The sequence below is a fragment of the Pundamilia nyererei genome, unplaced genomic scaffold (genome assembly GCF_000239375.1).
Source record: "Pundamilia nyererei isolate P.nyererei 1_Seehausen unplaced genomic scaffold, PunNye1.0 scaffold00136, whole genome shotgun sequence".
Lineage (NCBI taxonomy): Eukaryota > Metazoa > Chordata > Actinopteri > Cichliformes > Cichlidae > Pundamilia > Pundamilia nyererei.
This window is the reverse complement of record NW_005187537.1, coordinates 1,400,679-1,420,834: the sequence shown is the minus strand read 5'-3', so window position 1 is coordinate 1,420,834 and position 20,156 is coordinate 1,400,679. Positions and strand designations below refer to the sequence as shown.

Sequence of the window (20,156 nt, the reverse complement as noted above, 5' to 3'; positions counted from 1 at the left end):
TCACACTTCCAATATTGTTTGTATATTTCAGCACATAAATATACTCGTGTTCATCATAGCAGAAACATTTCTCTGATGTACAGCCAAAGGATAACAAAAACCATTAAGGCAGGGGAAGCCTGTAAAACATCTGCTAATGTGAAAGCTGTCAGGGACCATTTAAAGATGTCAAAGTCTAATAACACACTGCTTTCACCTTTGTAGACACTCATCAGAAACACACACACACACACACACACAGACACGCAAATCCTAGGTGTAAGTCAAACGTTTGGCATATACATGAACATGCCATTGCACACAGTGCATTTAGAGTCCAGTGAGGAAAATACTCTGTTGTTTGTTTTCAGGCTTTCCTCTTTTTCTTCTGCATTTTCTTTCCAGACAGCGCCCCCTTCTGGGCTCCTCTCACCATGCCCTTGAACTGGCCCTGCAGTTTGGCACGTTTCCTTTGGGAGAATAAATAAAAATATGTTACCAACCAAATTTTTAGACTCCAGAGCTTTCAGAGTTTTACAGATCTACACAGTAACAGCAGCTGCTCATACCTGCGATTGAGCTGGGCCTTCTTCAGAGGGATGTAAGCGTAAGGATCAAGCTTCCCTTTTTTCTTTACATCTCCTTTTCCTTTCTGAGGGATGCAAGACCAAAGAATAACCATTCAGAACTACAGCTCACAACTAGGACCACATCACAGTCCAGTTACTGCTCTCAGACTCACCTTTGATTTGTAATCGGCTCCAAATTCCTGGCCATGTCCGAGGGGTCTGTGGATACCTGAACCTCCAGCTGTGTAAAAAAGACGACGTATAATTAGTATGACGTGTTTTAAATTGCTTAAACTTTTTTTTAGCAACTTGTTTAAGTTGCTAAAAAAAGTTAATTCAATTTAAGTTACCTTTATATTTCAACTGGGGTTCAATGTCCATTTCATCATCAAAGTTGTCATCATTAAACTTCCTCTTCTGTGACTTTTTCTGAGGGCATTTTGAAAGGACAGAGTAAATAAAATTGTGCTGAAATGTCCCAGAGAAGACAAACTCTGTAGGTTGAAGGTTAAATACTCACACTTTTGACTCCAGCCTCTTCCAGGATGTCCTCCATCTCACCTCCATCTGTGAGGTTTTTTTAAATTGTTATCACTGTCTGATCACACATTAAGCAATGTACGGATCAGCACTGGATCTCACTTACCTTTGTCCTTTACATCCTCATCTTCATCTTCTTTAATGATCAACCGTCCATCTGAGGTCACTTTAAAGCCGTGGTCAGCCTTGGCACTCTTCTTCAGCTCTGGGTTTGTGGCTATGAAACGACAACAAAACTGAGTATACTTTTGTTCAGAAATTAAACTGCAGGCAAAAAGCACCCATTGAAAACAAAACAGATGGTCTTACCTAACACTCTCTGCGAAACCTTAGGATCAAGGAAGTTAAGTGGGTCATCTTCCTCTCCCTCTTTGAGCCAAGCCCGTCCTTTCTGCTGTTTGCCTGCTTTCTTCTGAGCACCGCGAGTCTTTCCTTCATCCTCTGACAAATCACTGTCCGACTCAGCAAGAATCTCCTCGATACTTAAGGGCAGAAGGTTTTTGGTTTTTTAAAGGAAGGAGATGGGCAAATGCATGATGAAAGGCAGGGTTTTATGTTGGGAACAGCGGCCTACCTTTCACCCTTTGCTTTAGGTGCTTCCTGCTCACTTTCAGAGTCGTCCTGCTCCTCTGTGGCCTGTTTCCGCCTCTTGTTCCGAGCCTCAGCCTTGCGGATGTTTGCTAGCACCTTGTGGTGCTCTGCAGGGAGCATACTCTTCACCAGCTCAAAACTGAGCACACAGCAAGGAAAAAAACAAAACACACAATTAGAGCCACGAGCTAGCTGACAGAGCCCTGATGGCATCTATAAGAATGTGGTGCCTTTACCCAAATTTTCTGATGAATTTAGTGAAGATGTTCTTCAGCTTTGTTCTGAAGTGCCTTCTCATATCATCCCTAATGTTTCCAATGCCTTCCATCTGAACAAAAACAACAAAATATTTAATAAAATAAAATAATGCAACTCCATTAACTACAATGTACAGTACATACCATGACAGTGACATGCGAGGCCAGGGTCTTGGGGTCCATGATGAAGAGGATGACCTTGATGAAGCCTAAGGCAGCCTTCACTACCTCTCTGGTATGAGACGACAGCAGCAGACAAATGTTTTGCAGCAGCTGCTCCATGGTGGTCAGCTCTATGGAGTCTGAGAAAGAAAAGGAAGCACACTGAATCCAGTCCGAGACTCTAAACCTTGAAATCAACACCACTGAATTGCTGAAAGTCAGCAGGCCTACCTTTGTACTCAAACACGAGGCGTGTGAGAGCCAACACTGTGCAAGTGATCATGGTGACGGAGCCCGTGAGTCCTGCATACACCATCACTAAATACTGCTCCATGGCATCTGGATCAGAGATGGAAGCGCAACTAATTACAAACCTTTACAATCAAGTTTTTTTGTGGAAAGATTTGGGTCCGTGCAAATTTAGCAGAAACAATATGTATGTATGTTACCTTTAGTATTTCCACAGAAGCGGACAAAAGCATTTCCTATTTCCACCAGCAGATTATAGGCACTCTTACGAGCACCAACAGACACCTCCTTCGTACATATGATCACCTGAAAGACACAACATCCTTATAAAAACTGACAAAAACCAGTAGTCCATCTCTCTGTGTTTGCCAGCACTTGTTTGTGACAATACCTCTGGCAGCAGCGTGGTGATAAAGTCTTTATGATCTTCATTTAACCTGCTTACGATGTGGCTCAGACACTTAAGTCTCGGCTGTGGAAAAGCAATACAAACAGGAAGATAAAAATCAGACAGCAGTATAAACCAAAATATAAAGTCCCTTTGAGTGTCTCGTTTATTTTACTTCTCTTTCAAACAGCACACTCACCCTTTTTGCAGGTGAAGAGGCGTTTTTCAGAGTCTCAAGCAGCACGACTTTGAGTGTTTCCAGATTGGACATGACAAACGATCTACATGCATCTCTCTCTCCTCCACACATCTCCTCTAGCACACGGTACGCCTTCTTCTGCATGCTTGGCTCTTTTGTCTGAAAAAGAAATAAATCAATTAAAAAATAAAATAAAAAATGCACCAACAGAGACACAGTTAACAAGAATACTACTCAAGTTTGATGGGTTTAAATCAGAAACTACAAGTGCTCTTACCTCCAGATATGGCCTTATCAGCTCAAAGGTTTTAGTCATGGTGACTTCATCAACACAGGGAGCCATAGCAACGACAAGATCCATCACTGACAGCCTAAAATGCAAATAAAGCCAAAACAAAAAGAATCAATTGGACAATGGGGGATGTTTAGAGGCTTCGTTCCTCAAGCTGTTCCTGATCAGGTTGTGTGTAATTTTCTGCTGAAGGAGGCTGCTGGCATCAGAGAGTGAAATCAGAGGTGCACTGGGGTTTTTTCCACCCATACCTGAGTGGATATTGCATAATATCCAAATGAATGACAAGACCCAAGGTTCCCTGAGCAGACTATTACATTTTAAAAAGATGACCAATGTCACCCACTTCTTAATCCTCTGGCTCATGTAGCTCAGTGTATATAAATCACCGATTCAGAAGGAGAGAAGGTGATGGCAAGAGATTCTCATTTATGACTTACCGTATGAACTCATTTGATTCTGCGCTGGACAACCTCTCTGTGGCTTTTTGCAGGAATGTGCAGATCATCTGAGGGTTGATATTTTTTTTTATTATTATCATTAGTGATAAACCAGCATAAGAAATATGGCCTATGATGGCCTTGATTGCCTATAAATATATTAATTTCTGTACAAATTCAGATTAGATACGCTGAAATATGTCGTATGAAAAGTACTGGGCCACACATCATATTAAAGAGCTCATTGCAACAAGTCAGGTTATTACATGTCTACAAGTGGCATTGTTGGAAATGGAAACATTTAGGTTACAGAGCAGGCACACTGAGTGCTGAGGCTCATAGTCTGTAAAAGAATCCAAACCACCTCTGGCATTAACATCAGCACAAAAACTGTGTGCCAGGAGCTTCATGGCATGGTGTGTAAAGTGTAGGTAGCCCAGTACTTCTGACCATATAGTGCATGATCAGCTCTCAATGGCTGGAGCACTTCAAAGTGTTCAATATGGCAGTAACTGCATGCAATTTAGTGCGAAAGAATGCAAGAAAAATAAGCCGTACTAACCGGCATTTCAGTGATACCCAAATACACTTTGATGGTGTCCAGCACAGCCATCCTGTAGGTTCCAGACTCTCCATTAGCAGGCTGCTGGCTGTACACATTGAAAAGGATGGGCAGGAAATTCTTAGAGAAGCGGCCCACTTCGGCCTTTTCTTCTTCTGCAGTGGGAAAAAAAAAAAAAAAGGACACAAAACGCTGTAAATGAACAAATTTAGAAGATTCAAGTGTTGGGTGACTTGATTTAACCCCCAGATACCTTTTTATCTTTCAATTATTACAACAAGATAAAGGGCATAAAGAAATGATGATCTTGTATTAAGGGACTGTTTCTTTTCCAATTATACAAATCAACTTCTGTTTTTTCTTTTCATGTGAACCTCCAGGCCTCCCACCAGCGCTGTGGCACTGGCCTCCAAATGTGCTCTTTGTGACAGGCTTCATGGTCTTTTTCTGAATCTTACCTCTATGACTCTGCATCTCACTTCAATTTCATTTTTGTTGTAATCGACTTATATTCAAAGTTTAAGGTGATCCACTGTTGAGACATTTAAGTTCAATAAGTGGATGTTGCTTCTAAAGTTAATGAATAATCATGTTGGATAAACATGATGTTAATATTGACCAAAATACTCAGGGTTATGAATGTTTCCATAATTGAGCAGACATAGGATTATATTGTTCTCTTACTGTTCGACCATGTGTTTTCCTACCTGTTGAGCAGCTCTTGTTGATAATGGTGCGTAGGGCCTGACATACTGTGAGCCTCAGGTCTGGCCGTTCATTGACAGCCATACCAAGAGTGCGGGCAATGCCTTTAAAAGCTGTCAGCACGTCCACAGGGCACGTACAGAAGCCAGGAAGCATGGTCCAAATCTAAAGAAAGAAAAAGAAGAAAGCAACACGCACTAAAAAATTGTAATAATTCATTAAGTGGTTCTGTTGACTTATTTACATGAAGTTTGTAAAAGTACCTGAAGCTGTAAGGTGTCATAGACTTTGGCCTCCAGTTTTTGCCCTGTTTGCTCCAACTCTACAGCTACAACACAATCACAGAGCGATCTATCAGTACACACAAGCCAGAAAATGCACCTTTGTTCTACCTAACCCTCCAAAGGACCATACCCCTTTTTGTTTACCTCTCTGTTTAAGTGTAGAAGCCAGAGGGAGGAAATAGGAAGTGAAGAAACTAAGATGAGTGTTCTTCACATGATCTCTTATGACTGGGACCAGCCAGCTGCGTGGGAACTCCAAGTCATCGCTGAAGAAAGAAAAAAAAAGTTTGTTAATTTGTTAAGCAATAAAAACATCAAGAATACTACTATGTTTGTGTCCTTACTCATAGCCAGTGATGTTGAGAGGCACGGCACCTAGCACCACTTCGGGCCCCATGCTCTCCACAGCTCCTCCTACAGCCAGGTCCAACTCTCCACTGAAGGCAAAATGAGGAGTGGAGCGCAGGTCTGCCAGAGATTGCAGAGACTGTCCAAGACAAAAAAAGCATGGAGTTAAGCAAACTTATCTTACTTTGACAGCCTAGTGATCAGCAAAATTTTGTGGCAATACCTTAGTCATGATGGGATGAGCTTGTTTCCCTGCAACTCGATAGAAGCAACCCAGAATCTGCAGCACAAACGGCCAAGAGGCATGGAAGCGATAGGACAATCCTTCTTCTACAATACTGAAACACACATGCACAGCCACAATCGTAATGATGAACATTTATATGTAGTTCCTAAGAACAAAAAGGAAAAAAGACAGACTAGCATGCTTAACACTAGGAAACATACCGAAACATTTTGCAGACATAGGAGGAGTTCCCTGAAGATGCTGTGCCAGTGACGGTGCCCATTTCCTCCATAGGAGAGGCAACGCATTCAGTCAACAACGTCTGGAAGAGTTAACCAGGAATAAATCTTCATCTGGGAGCGTGCACACAAGCATTTACATCATCATCTGCTAAAGATACCCATCTTCATTGTCCCTTACCTTTAATGTGTTGGTGGCTGCAGAAACCACCTGAGTGTGAGGTGACAACAAGCAGGACATCGCAGCAGAAAAGAGGCGAGGGAGGTGACCCAAACTCAGAGAACTCTGCAAACTAGACGACAAGGATGTTGTGGACCAACAGTCGGACTGGAAAATGCACAGTTATGGGAATCTGTTGTACTGTTTTCATTTATTACCTCGCCAGGTGAATGTGCGCTTTCTCCATGACAGCAAGCCAAGCGAGCAGAGGCTGTAAATCATTCTCACTGGGCAGGTAATCGTACAGAGCCTGGAGATAAGAGATGACAATTGAGTTTTCACACCAAGCTTTGCATTATAACTAAAAATCGAACTTTAAAAATCTTGTTTGGTTTATGTTCACTCACAGTGATGATCTGTGCGTTGAGTTCTGGTGAGAGCGTCGAAGCATTGGGCTTCCCGCTGAACAGCTGATGAAAGGCCTGCATGGCACTAGCGGTCACCAACTACAGTCAGAGACATCGACAACTATATTTGAGTATCCACGATGATGAATAAGGGGGATTTGGCAGCACCTATGAATATTTTTGTGTTCTCACCACATGACTGAGTGTCATCACTCGCAGCAGAGTCTCACAACAGGACTTGACAGCTCCCAGAGGAAACGTCCCCATCAGCTCCTTCAAAAGGCCAAGCACATGGAGTGTGGTTGTGTCCTCTTTACTGCCTATGGGGAAAAACACAAACATTACCCACAACCTGCTGGACAGCCATAGAGTCGCACAAACCTTCATCATATAGAGAACAACCCGCGGTCCTAATAAACCTGTTGTCTCACCTCCTGCTTGCTCCATTTCTTTTATGCAGAATTTGGCTGTGGTAACTGCAGCAGGATGATGGGCTGGAGCATTTTCTGTAAACAGGAAGTCACTGCCTCTAAGAATGGAGCAAACACCTTGCTGTGCTGCTTTACGGACCTGAAAGGAAAAAAATTCAATGGCACAAATGTCCTCACTTTTAGTATTTCACTGAATGTTTAATACAGCTGATGAGCAGTAAATCCAAGACAGACTGAACGTGTCTGTTCAGTGTGGCTGAGCAGTTACGAGCAGGTTGGTGGGACTCGCCTTAGGCTTGTTGTGCACTGTGAAGCTGAGAAGGCCATGGTAAGCCTGGAGAGTAGATGGGTAAGTCCACACAGATGCGTCCTGCTTCCTCAATAGAGTGGCCAGACATGACAGTATCTGCAGAGGAGAAAAATAACAAAGCTAAGCATTGCTGCAGTTGTCAAAAGAAGAGCCAAACAGACACAGAAACAAGCCCACTTACCCATCTGAGTGCCGAGGTAGTGTCAGATGTGGCCTGTTTGGACATGACATCCATCAGAGCCTTGGTGGTGTCGGAAAACTTCGACTTGAGGACCGGAGCAGGAACACTAAGGAATGCAACACGTCAAGCAGATGGAAAAATGCAATACACCAGTTGTATTTATTGTGGACATTATAAGCCACGCTTATATATCTTAACACTTTATGGACTTTCTCTACTTTCTGTCGATGGCGGGTGGAGAATATCATCAGTTAACCTAACACGCATGTCTCTGAACTGTGAGAAGAAGCCTAAGTAAACCCATGGTTGAGAGACCGTGCAAACTCAAGAGAGAGAGAAAAAAAAAAGTCCCAAGCCAGGGTTCAAACCAGGAAACTAGTTATTGTGAGGAAACAGTGCTGCTTAGTGGAGTAACATTTAAGTATTTGGGTCCTACCGTTTCATGACAAGGTTGAGGAGGTATGCCACTGCAGCCTGGGATTCTGCTGTATCCACAACCTCCAGGGTGGTCATCTTAGGGGAAAATAGGATTTAGTGGATTTTGAAAAACAAAACCTTGATTTACGTTGCCTTTCGATCAAACCACACCATAAAATCTAAAAGAATCTTTTTTTTTTTAAAAAGCACTCACCAAAGCAGCAAAGTACTCTGTTTCAGTCTCCTTCCCACCTTGACTGCGGATCACTTCAGTAACAGCTGCCAACACTGCACAGATCTGTAGAAGACAAAGTTAGAGCTGCAGGGAAGCTCACTGTCCAGCTTTGCTCACAATATAAACAGCACACAAACTAAAATGTTATCAATAAATGGCCCATCATAAAAGTGATGCCCACCTCTTTGTGTGCAGCTGAATTAGACTCCCAGAAGCGCTGCACCTTTCTAAAGGTAAGGTTGGAGCAGTCTGATAGGCCACTGAGGAAGGTACCCGAACTTCTTTGTGATACAGCCTCTTCTGGCTCTTCTTCCATGGCGGCATCTTTACGAGTGCCGATCTCCAGCGGACCGGCCTGCAGCTCATTGTGAAGCTTGAGAGCATCGATTGTGAGATCACTCTTTCCTGTGGGGTTAAAACAAAAAACAAAAACTGAATCCTAAAACCTTATTACACCAAATTCTTACCCCAAATTAGACATGGAGACAGATGTGCAAGAAAGCGCGACCTTTAGTTTTTCCCTTTGAATGACGGATTACCTAACCTCACCTGCACAAGCATGTGGTTGACTTGGAAAAAAAAACAATCAATTAACCTTCCCAAAGAGGAGGAGACCAAGCTGCTTTTTATTTAGGCATGCTAACTGTGAACCACTACCAAATCAACCAGTCAATCATAGTTGCATGCCACCAAACCTATCATCTAATTTTCCATGCATGCATGCTTTTTCAGACATTTCCAAAACAGTAAAGACAATTCCAAAGTATTGGAGCCTTTGCACACCTTAGTCCGATGCAACCAGTTTTCTTATTTTGTTTCTACAATATGTTCAGACTCAATAATAAAACAGCTGATGCTGAAAATATGTACAGGCCAACCTTTTAGTCTTAGGAAAAAAACTGAGCAGGAATCAATAAAGTGAATTGACAGTCTGAGCTTAGATCACCACTGACGACAACAATATCTTACCAATAACCATCCTAACTGTTGCTACACTATTCTTTAGTTACTTTGGACTCTCATAATTAAGCAGACCAGATAAGTAAAGGGGAGTCACTTGTGCACGCTTCACCCAGTGTGCTGATGTAAATACTCAAATCACAGCTGGATGTTCAAACCTAAACATGCTGTTGCTCATACAATCAGCTGGCTACAGAGCCAAAACAACCACCTTTGCGTCTAATAACTGACAAACTTTGCACATTTATTGTAAAGCACATCTTTTCTAGGCTTAATAGGTGCAGGGCAGATACTTTTACACAACTAAAGATGATAGCTTGGACTTTGAGCTCCAAACACACAAGTAGCTGTTGCTCTAAAACTAAACTGACATACAAGTTATTTAACCTGACAAAAAGATATAGATGTGGCGATATGACGTTAAAGTTTCTGCCAGCAGCTTGAATGTGGCTGCTGATTGTGTCAAAACCTAGAAAGATTAAATGGCTAACGCTAGCCGGAGACCCACGTGTAGAGGGAACGCTTACCGGTGGGTCGGCTGAAGAAGCGGCTTTTAGCAGCCTGACGGAAGCGACTCGTCTGCGGGTTAGAGTCGCTGCTGTGTCCTTTTTTCCACCGTTTGAGCTTCGACGCCGTCCCAGAGCGAAGTTTCCCCGATTTCACCATTTTCGGGACTGAAAATAATCACGTTACACCACCAACTGTGCCCGATTCTGTCGCCTACCAAACTACGTCACAGCTTTGCTCACGTGTCACAAGTTATGTTTCCTGAAGATGGCGCTGTCCACCACAGACAGCGTGAATAGCACGAGCATACGGTCCATGACTGCAACTACTCTGACTGCCATCGTCTAAAGAGAGATATGACCTCTTCTGCAGATAAAGGAAACCCGTGACCTTAATTTAAGTATAGCTTTGTCAGGTGTGGCATATAAAACCATATAAAAAGAACGATGATACAAAAATACAGCCAGTCATTACACCCGTCTGCCATTTTAGGTACACATTTTCAACTGCTTTATCACAAACATCTTATCAGCCAATCACATGGCAGCAACTCAGTGTATTTAGGCATGTAGACATGGTCATGATGACCTGCTGAAGTTTAAACCAAGCATCAGAAAGGGGATGAAAGGAGATTTAATTGACTTTGAAGGTGGTGTGGTTCTTGGTGTGAGATAGGCTGGAATGAGTATCTCAGAAACTGCTGATCTGCTGGGATTTTCCTCACACAAACATCTCTCTTACAGATGATGGCCTGAAAAAAAGAAAATCTAGTGAGCAAAAATGTCTTGCTGATGCCAGAGATCAAGGGAGAATGGAGGACATGAAGGTAACATAACTCAGATAATGTATGCAGAAGAGCATCTCTGAAGGCCCAACATAGAGATGGGCTACAACAGCAGAAGACCAGCTGGTGACAATCCTGCGATGCAAGAACAGTCACACGGGCTTACCAAAGTTGCACGATCAAAGATTATAGAAATGCTGCATGGTTTGATGAGTCTCGGTTGCTACTGTGTTATTCAAGTATTAGGGCCAGAATTTAGCGTAAACAACACAAAAGCATGGATCCATCCTGCCTTGTATCAATGATTCAGGCTGCTGCTGGTCGTGTAAGGATGTGGGGGTTATTTTCTTGGCACACTTTGGGCCCCTTAGCACCAACTGAGCATCATTTAAATGTCAGCGCCTACCTCAGTATTGTTAACCATATTATGACCACAGTTAACTGAGAGATTTTCATCAGCAAAGGGGGTCCAACCCTTATTGGGAACATCCAGTTCCAATTGCAGATCTTGGTGCCAATAAATAAATGAAAAGAACAACTTTAAATTTATAATATTTATTAAGTTATTCAAGTACAGTGAGCATCATATTTGTACATCAAACTACACCTTCTTGTTCATAGTGATAAAATTAAAAAAGCAAGTCTGGTCATCTCTTATTCCCTTTAAAAAAGGTGCCTTCATTACATTCCCTGTCTTTACCATGAATGTACAGTAGTGAAATGAAAACAGTGTGCACATGAGCAAACAACATACAGTGAACGTTTCTACTACCTAAACAGATGAAAGTAAAAGAGTTAGAAAGAAAGATTTTTGTCTAGATTCTGAGGTGAACCATATTTAATTTATTCATAAGCACCAGAACAAACAAACATGACAAGAAGGGAAACCCATGTAAACAACAAAGCTGTGAGTTCATGGCTTCACAAATAGACGGACACTGGGATGTGCATCTTAGGGCTCTACTTTTCACCTAAAGTGTTTCAGTGCTTTTTTCCCCATTTGGAAAAAGGAAAAATAGAAAAAGGAGCAATACAAAAAGCAATATATTTTTATATAAAAATGTACACAAAATTCCACCGCAGAATTAACTGGACAGTAATGTCACCAACTCCTGTTCCAGCAGCCCACCTCTGGCACATTCATGATCTTTTCTTCGCCTTGCTTTATTTGCCTCAGTTAGTTATGACTGAGGGATTTATATTGACAATCACTTGGACGACAAATTCCTTTTGGATTTTAGCATCTTGCAGGCGAGTCTTGTCGGTCAGAAGCTTCCCGGAAAAGAACCACCTCTGGCGGGACACATCAATTTCTTCCTGTTCTTCTAGTAACTTCTTTAGCTCAGCGATGGTGTCTGCCATGCTGGCTGTGAGACGCACATCCTTTCCTAAGGGAGAAGTAGAGTTGACACAGATCTTTTTATCCAGGTAAAAAAATCTCATTTCCAACAATCCATGCATAACGTGATTTTTAGAGATATACAGATGCATAATTCCAAGTCTTACCAGTTGATAATCGCACCCGTAGCTGGAACTCTTCTCTGCTCGGAGAGGGCTGAGATTGTTTTTGCGTCGATTCGGAAACCTTGCTGTCGCTGGATGTTTCAGTGATGAGGTTGACAGGCGGGGCTAAAGTGTACGCTGGGAGCTGATAGCGGTTGCCCAGCTCATCGTAACACTCTGTGAGAGAGCCTGCAGAAGAGAAATAACCCAGATAAACAACCAGTTAAAAAAACCAAAAAAAAAACAACCCTTATCCCTCTCCACAACATACACAACTTTAACCTTGAGCTACACATGTCCCCTCATTTCAACTGTTAAGAAATCCTGTCTGAGCATCACTTTTCTTCCATTAGTAGCAGTTAAAAGCAGATGAGCATGTGAGAAGACTATGTGAGGACTGCTTTTTTTTTCCAGCTAACGCCACCAGGGCTTTCAGTGCATCAGACCACTCACAGTGGTCATGCAGTACTGCGGCTATTATGTAACTACTACAACAGTAATCTCTGCACAGTTGATGGGATTCAGCAAACTGTTCTTTGACTTTTACAAATGATTACAGTGAGCTCTGCATTTGCACTGGGAGGTCTAGTCCACTTACAGCGTATAATTTATAGCCAAATTATGCTTTCATATCTCAAAGGGGATTTTGTGTATGTGTGTTTGCATACCATGTGGTAATGTAATGCAGGCACCATCCACGATAGCCTGCGCTAGCTCCAGGTCATTGCACTCTGCAGCCAGGGCTGCTGCTCTGAGTGCGTCCCAGATTTCCTTGCGTCCATCAAAGGCCGGAGCTGTATCCCAAAATTCATCCCTCTTGCTCCTGAGCTGGCCCTCAGTCATCGGGTACTCACTCTTCCATTTTGGACGCTCTTTCTTTAGAGGCTCATTGCGTCCTTAACAAAAAGAGAGGGAGGGGTAAAAAAAAAAAAAAAAAGAGAGGTGTTTAATCTAATTTTACAGAAGAAATGACCAAGAGACTGTGACCCAGAAATAATCCGGGCTACGCTTTTGAAAACAACTTCTAGTTTATAAAAAGTAAAACAACAAACAAACAAAGAAAAAAACTTTGTTGCTAATTTATTCTAATTACATAATAAAGAGATTACATGGTGCGAATCCAGGTATCTGGTAGTAAACTACTTATTACGTCGATGTCTACTAAAGTGGATAAGGACATCACTGCTCCAAAAAACGCCTGAGCTCTGTACTATTACATCAGACAGCCAAGGTCAGGAAATATTTTTGTTTTACTCTGATGTGAAGTGTCCTTAAAAGAATGTAGGTATAAATGCACTGAATGCATTAAATGTTCTTGGTTTGAGTCATGTAAACACAAAAAGGGACAAAAAGCTCATCTTAATACCTTGTACACACACACACACCACAACCACTATCTGTGATATTTAGCAGTTTCTGCATAGGCTGACTATAGCCAGTAACCAAAATGCGCTTTTTTTTGTCTTTTTCTTTCGTTTTCTTTAAATCAGAGCTCCAGCAGCAGTATTTTGTACACCTACTGCAGGTGTTTCTTTGCTAGCTATTGGGGTATAGCTGCTGTACTGGTGGTACCAAAAAGTCAATTTGCTTCACAGAGAGAGGAAAATCAAAGTGATTATTTATAGTGCTGTGGATTACTGCAGTGGCCAGTAATACACACATGCGCACGGACAGGCGCTCACTCACAAGCAAACACCAGTGGATTATAGGCAGTAAGCAGGTCCCACATAACAGGATTTATCTGTGCCTATCCCTTAAGGCATTGGATAGAAAGATGACAACCCTTTAGCCAATGAAAGGCAGCCAACAGACACAGATCTGCCACTGCACGCACGCATAAATACAAACACAAAGCCACTACAACTCAATTACACTGTCACTTTATCGAATTACGGAGTGTTTACAAACTGCTGCAAAGCGTGGTTTTGTCCCTTTCAAACCTGATTTTCCAACAAGATCAAAGGAAGCCTTTATAAAATCTTAAATAACATTTAGCAATGATACACATCCCAATAGACATAGATATTAAAGACATCTTCTGTAGCACTGATCTAGAAACCAGCTGAAATATTATAACACTGACCACACAGTACAAAAGGCCTCAAAACATTGTTACTAAATTCCAATGTAAAATTATGCTTTTGAGTTATATGACAAATTTGCTAATTTCAGTTGGTGAATTCCCCCAAAATTTGTCTGCTTGAATTAAATTTGTACATAGACACCTTAATCCTAAAGACCGATAACAAAATGAGCACATATGGTTATATTAAATGTATTCTTTTGAACTGCTTATTAAGTTATTCTGCCATTTATTACTGTTTTTTACTCATTAAATTTTTTTTTACATTTAAGTTGTTTACTTTATTCTGTCTCATTTGATTTATATTCCTCCCACATTACCCTTAGGATTGAATTAAACAGACATGTCCAGCCTGAGCACATCAGAATGTTAAAGCTTTGCAAGTTCATTTATATCAAACTTTCAGCCTGAGCTTTCACGCAGAAGTACGACATTTATATTATTTATAATTTACACTTTATGCATTAAAAATGACGTGCAAACTGGAACTGTCCCACACTTCTAAACCCATGAGCAGAATACCCTTAAAATCTAGAGACGGCTATATAAAATGATGCCACCCTGTTCCAGTGTTTGCAGCTTTATTATATTCTTTGCTTTTACTTCTCTTACAAAAACATTTATTTTTAGCCCGTGTAATGTTGATTATGCAGCCAGGCACACATGCAAAACTAAATTAACATGCCAGCCAAACAAATGCAAATTAGATTGTCTGGAATCCTAACAAGTGACCCTGCCAGCAGACATGGGAAAATACACAGTGACAGTTTTGGGATTGTGCAAGTCTAAGACTTTCAGAATGAGAGTGCAGAACAAAACATGCCCGATTTTATTTCCTGGTTGTACATTTTGTTACATAACAGTATGTACAAGCATTTTTGCTTTGGTTGTGTTTACTAGATTGAAGCAGATGCAATCAGTGCTTAGTGATGACGACCTACAAAATATAAAAATGTTTCATCCACCTCGCTGCTGTACTCAGTTTGTCAGTGTTAGTGTTTGCGTAGAGGGAGATCAGATTTGACAGCATGTCCTTTAGCTGTAAGACTAGCTCCCTGGAAAGATTAGCACTTTAAACTGAAGCGAGTGAGCAAGTTTGACTTTCCTGAGCTAAAATGTGCAGGTGGAAGTAAAAAAAGAAAAGAAAAAAAGAATGGTACAAGTAAATCTCTGCAATAACAGGAATGAGATTAAAAGGTCTAATGTAGACCTGCTGCTTATGCAGTATGATTTTATATATCATTTTAAACAACCACTATAAGCAGGATCTGTGAGTAGTGTTGTATCTACCTACTGTAAAATGTGCATGTAATACTAAGTTCATAATAACTGTATAATAGATAATAGAAAAATACACAAAGTCAGATATGTCAACATCTGTGCAAGTAAAAAAATGATCAACAAAGTCTTCATACATTTAAGATACACTTAAGGTGCAAAAGCTTTGCAGCTTTTACACCTTAAATGTTTTAACTAATAAAATGATGATCCATTAAAGCAGGCTTTAATGGATCATCATGAAAGTATTAAAGTCAAAGGCAGCACTGAAGATACAATTTGATTTTCATTTGTTAATGTAAATCAGTTTTTCAGCTGCGCTTCAAATGCTAATTTACCAATTACCACTACATAATGGCATTATAACAGCAAAAACATTAGTAAAGACTATAACACATACCCCTCTGGGGCATTTTATTGCACCCAGACTAACTTTTTCCACCCCTGACAAAAATCTATACTTACTTTTAAGCAAAATCTTCAAAGGGGAATTTGGAACCTGATAGTAATTGTATTCCCTTGAGTTTGGTACTCCCATTGCTCTTCTGTCGCTGAGGTTTGATATGCGCCAAACTGCTGTACATCAAAAGTCCTTAACGATGAGCTACAGTGAACGATCCCGAGGAAGAGGACAGTCTCCGCTCGGTCGGACCAGCTTGAAGAAACAAATGCCTGATCTAGTTCACCAAGCTGCGCAGACTAAGAATCACAACTCTGCTAATCATTGTTACATTTCCCCAGTTGCTGAAAAATGACTGATCCCCCACCACTTTTATCCCCTTCTACTAACAAACACACCACGACCCCAAAATAACTTTGAATCAATTCATGGAAACAGGTAGAATATAGGAGGAGAGCAAGTTGAGTGTCCTTGGCAGAAGGTGGCGTCTTTACACAAGAGCCCTAATCCTATCAGCTCTATTTAGAGCTGGGATAAAAATACTCAGAGGCAAAGTGCTAAACCTATTAGCACACAATAAACCGTTGTCAGACAATTACAGTCTGATTCAAAGGAAAGCCAATGTCTACTTCGAGGAAATGTCCTGAACAGGCGATTCTTTTTCTTTTCTAAGGCTGTGATAATTATAGAAATACGATGCTACTTTCTCACAACTGACAATGAGGCAGTTCATTGAATTTCACCAAACTGTGAGGTCTGAGCTTATGATGGTGATCGAAATGTCTAAGAGGTCATGCCTGTCTTGCAGGTAATGTATTTCCTTCTGCATATGAATGTGTTTTGCACATAAAGCACATCATGTACCAAGTAGGTCAATCTCTGATTGAAAAACTCTCTGTTGAGGCTCCTGCTGCTGCTCAATGCATAATGAATGGCAGTCTAGCGCAGCACACAGCACACAGGCTCTGTGAATGGATTGAACAGTGTTTATATAATCTGTCCTATCAGGCCAGGTCCTTAAACCCAGATTAGACACATGACTAAGCCAGGACACATTTAACACCTGAAACTATAAGTATTCAGAATAACAAAGGTGTGGCTAGGATGCAACACCTGAAACCCTGAGGCTTTATCTTACAGCCCATCTGGCAGGTGCTACATGAATGTATATGTAGTGTAAATAAAAATGCAGAAAGTGTCTCATTGTATTGGTTGAATTCAATGACAGTAAGTCCCATTATTATGTAGTGTTTAACTGATGTGCTTAAATACATCACTATACAGTAATCTCCCTACCGCGATGGTAATATTGGAAAATAATAATTTAATACAAAAGTGCTGGTCAAGGAGGAATATTAGAAGGGTCACTCAAGCTCAAGAGTTACATCACCACAAACTGCAAGTCAGCAAAGATGTAGAGAAGGCCATTGCTGGTTTGTGCTTTGCGGACATGATGTCCTAAGTATGAAGCTGCACTTATTTCAACATCTGCGAAGCCAATGTCCAGCTTCTTACCTCCGCGTTTTTTGCTCCTTGTCGAGTTTCGGGCACTCCCTTGTCCATCCATCCTACTCCTCCCCACACAGCCTCCCATCACTGTCCCTACATTTCAGATCAAGGAGAAATCTGTCATATTTTACATATTTTCGAATATAAACGCTTTGAAATGAACGTGCAATAATGTCACATAAATAAACTGTTGGTAATGATGTGAAATTAAGTGCCTTATATGAAAAGCACCATCAGGGAATGACAGCTCAGCACGCCTTGTTCTTATGAGGTCAGACGAGCTGATGTGTTTACGTCACGTGTACCGCCAGCTGACGGGGACACGCGCCTGAAGCTAATGCCAGCTGATTATTGCCCACGCACGCGTCCAGAGTTGTGTTTTTGCACTCTTACATTTTTTTTAATGAATCCAAATCAATGCATATATTTATTTTACATACCGGAAATCCAGTCTGCTAGATTATGCATTCGTCTGCAGTTTGCCTGCCACATCCGAACTTCAGGTGAAGTTAGAGCCTCACGCGACGATCAGCAGAAGAGGTAATCAGCCAAGTAGGAGGACAGGCACAGACCCAGTGTGTCTGTGCAGAGGCGATGTGTCCAGGTGGCCTCTGCAGAGCCTTTAGTAAATCTCAGCCGTTTCTCCAAAAATATGCGATCAGTATCCACATTTCCTCTAAATCATAGTGTACACAGCCTACCAACACAATCCGTCCACACTGATCCAGAATTAAAGACTTGCAGTCTGTACGCATGCGTAACTTAGAGCGGTCGCGTCAGAACAAGACAGGAAACTGCTAAACCGCTCCTTCAGGATAATAGGGTGGCTGAAACGTAATTTAGCCGTCTTTTAACCACCATTTAGAGTTTGAAACGACAGGAAAATGTCTCTAAAATAAGTCCTGTCAAAGACAAAACCTTTAAAATGAATTTATTGGGTTATCGCACAATATATTGTTACATTTTTCAACTGGGGTTTTATTCTGAAATGAATGGCGGAAGTTTTATTTATCATTCTTAGGTTAATTGATGCTATACTGTGGTCTCCATAAAACGTGACATTTCTACTACAAACAACTGCAGTTTTAGTTAATTTAAAAAAAAAAACACCACCGGCACAACTGTTACTCATCTATCTACAGTTTCAACTACATGAAAGTGCACAATCTGTCACATACAAATATGCTATTTCAACAAAGTTTCCGAAGAAAAACTAATCAAGCTTCTGAAATTTACAGCCTGTTCAGTCTATTTTGGTGGGTGGGTGCTCCCCTCCACAACACTGAATCTGAGTAACATGTTGCCTAACAAAGTGTGAAACACTAAATCAGTGTGGGACAGCTCATCTGACTAAGGTGTCCACAAACTGTGAATATGTTAAATCCTGACTAATCCTGTATTTGTGTTGTGAGTAATTAGTAGTTATGAATAACTATGGATGAATGCATAAAATGTGTAAATGTGTGTAACATTCTTGCGTTTTCTAACTTTTACAATGGGGGACTGTTGTTGTGATTTGGCGCTGTGTAAATAAAATTGAATTGAATTTTAAAATGAACCACTCACAGACAGTTGTGTGTAGACCTCTCGCAAGCATCTTTTTTTTTTTTGCCTATATTTAGGTGACAGCACACAGACTGACATTGAAATATCTAAATTTGCTATACGAGGACATCAGTGACAGTTTCAGGGCGTGAACATCATCATTGCAGTGTTTACAAGCTATAGCTTTTAAAAGTTAATCAGGAGCAATGAAAAAATAGCTTTTACTCCATTTTTGCACCTCACCAGCTGGTGACACCATAGGTGGCTGTCTAGTGTTCCTATGCCCAAAAAGTCACGATTATGCTGTATCCTTGTCTAGGCACATGGTAATCCATGCCAAGTTTAGTCCTGGCACAAAAAGCACAGCTTATCCGTTAGTTCATTTAGAGTGTACACAAGAAAGTGTAAAAAAAGAAACACATAATATAAATAACCTGACGTGTCTGATGAGGTGAGATGCATCAGTGTTTTGTTTTGGACAAGGTTCAGTCTCCCACAGTGGCATGACATATAATTCCTGAATACTGAGTACATAGAATTGAGCATCCAGTTCTCTGAGGGCTAAAAGATTATGTAAGCCACTCATCTCGCGATCTCCCTCACCTTGTTTTGACCTTCACAAAAACACATTTGGTTGCATATGCAGCTGTCAAAACTGCCCACAACTAATTTGTACCATACATGCAATGCTAAGCTCGGCCCACAGCCATCATAAATCTAGCTCAGTAATTTCTCTCAGCAGTTCACATTATCACTTGTTACAGAAATAAATAAATAATAATTTAAAAAAAAAAGATTTTTCTTTCTCTTTACTATCAATTATTCAGATCTTTTAAACAATGAAGAGTCCAAAGCCCATATTTCACGTGTTAAACGCTGACATCTGCTGGGAGACTGTGTATTGACAGGTGTGTTTGTGTGTGTTTCAGTGAGTGGGCGGGTGTGATTTGCAGTAGCAGGGTGAACGAGGGTTATAATCAGGATGAAATCTGCTTAATCTCTGCTCTCTTTATCTGCCAGCCTTTATTTTACACCCCCCCACCCCCCCCATAACTGACAACACCAGCACTGTTTTCATTTTACCAAGCAAATGCATGAATCACAAAATGTTTAATATTTACTTATTTCTAACTGTAATGTTTTCCATAAAAGGTTTCATTATCACTATCTTGTTTATTTAGACCTTTGAATTTGCTCAAATCTTGACGGATCTTAACTGCAGCGTGTGCTTATTTGTGATGTAATAGGTTTCATATGAATCTGCAGCTCAAATCTGGCCAGCATTTCCAAATAATCCACCCCTTCACGCTGCATCCCTCTGCGTAACACTGTGACATAACCCCAGAGCTGCAGTTAGGAAGTGACCCTAAAGCAAAACATACAAAAAAACCTCTGAATATATTGCTGACATGTATG

The 20,156-nt window shown here is 41.0% G+C and overlaps 2 protein-coding genes across 4 annotated transcripts; both read right to left on the bottom strand.

Moving 5' to 3' along the window:
* On the bottom strand, positions 1-9,986 carry rrp12 (ribosomal RNA processing 12 homolog). Its single transcript, XM_005743882.1, has 34 exons — positions 9,659-9,986; positions 8,353-8,576; positions 8,151-8,234; positions 7,956-8,032; positions 7,520-7,625; positions 7,318-7,434; positions 7,029-7,167; positions 6,790-6,917; positions 6,598-6,696; positions 6,409-6,500; positions 6,212-6,323; positions 6,013-6,113; positions 5,789-5,903; positions 5,562-5,704; positions 5,362-5,483; positions 5,197-5,261; positions 4,936-5,098; positions 4,229-4,383; positions 3,667-3,734; positions 3,212-3,305; positions 2,935-3,093; positions 2,739-2,819; positions 2,548-2,653; positions 2,330-2,437; positions 2,081-2,238; positions 1,916-2,007; positions 1,663-1,818; positions 1,398-1,570; positions 1,195-1,305; positions 1,069-1,115; positions 899-977; positions 722-789; positions 549-631; positions 1-449 (listed from the first exon to the last, which is right to left on the bottom strand). The coding sequence occupies exons 1-34, from the start codon at positions 9,795-9,797 to the stop codon at positions 347-349; spliced, it is 3,867 nt and encodes a 1,288-aa protein (XP_005743939.1). The 5' UTR covers positions 9,798-9,986; the 3' UTR covers positions 1-346.
* Positions 9,987-11,088: 1,102 nt separating this feature from the next.
* Positions 11,089-18,001, bottom strand: ubtd1a (ubiquitin domain containing 1a). 3 transcript variants are annotated; one of them, XM_005743879.2, is made up of 5 exons: positions 17,636-18,000; positions 17,202-17,288; positions 12,594-12,821; positions 11,929-12,114; positions 11,089-11,810 (listed from the first exon to the last, which is right to left on the bottom strand). In XM_005743879.2, the coding sequence occupies exons 1-5, from the start codon at positions 17,685-17,687 to the stop codon at positions 11,596-11,598; spliced, it is 768 nt and encodes a 255-aa protein (XP_005743936.1). In that variant the 5' UTR covers positions 17,688-18,000; the 3' UTR covers positions 11,089-11,595. The 3 variants fall into 3 exon arrangements, with proteins under 3 accessions (XP_005743936.1, XP_005743938.1, XP_005743937.1); XM_005743881.1 differs by lacking the exon at positions 17,202-17,288 and having other exon boundaries at positions 17,636-18,001; XM_005743880.2 differs by lacking the exons at positions 17,202-17,288; positions 17,636-18,000 and adding an exon at positions 15,752-16,204.
* Positions 18,002-20,156: the final 2,155 nt, after the last annotated feature.

Bases quoted from the DNA above. Each gene is read 5' to 3' on its own strand.
- rrp12 (XM_005743882.1), bottom strand. From the start codon at position 9,797: ATGGTGAAATCGGGGAAACTTCGCTCTGGGACGGCGTCGAAGCTCAAA. The intron at 2,239-2,329 runs GTAGGCCTGCTG...TTTCTTTCTCAG, and splicing joins CCTCGTGTTTGAGTACAAAG to ACTCCATAGAGCTGACCACC. The intron at 1,116-1,194 runs GTAAGTGAGATC...AAAACCTCACAG, and splicing joins TGAGGATGTAAAGGACAAAG to ATGGAGGTGAGATGGAGGAC.
- ubtd1a (XM_005743879.2), bottom strand. From the start codon at position 17,687: ATGTGGCAGGCAAACTGCAGACGAATGCATAATCTAGCAGACTGGATT. The intron at 12,822-17,201 runs GTAAGAAGCTGG...CTTTTTGTTAAG, and splicing joins AAGGAGCAAAAAACGCGGAG to GACGCAATGAGCCTCTAAAG. The intron at 11,811-11,928 runs GTAAGACTTGGA...CTTCTCCCTTAG, and splicing joins ACGGGTGCGATTATCAACTG to GAAAGGATGTGCGTCTCACA.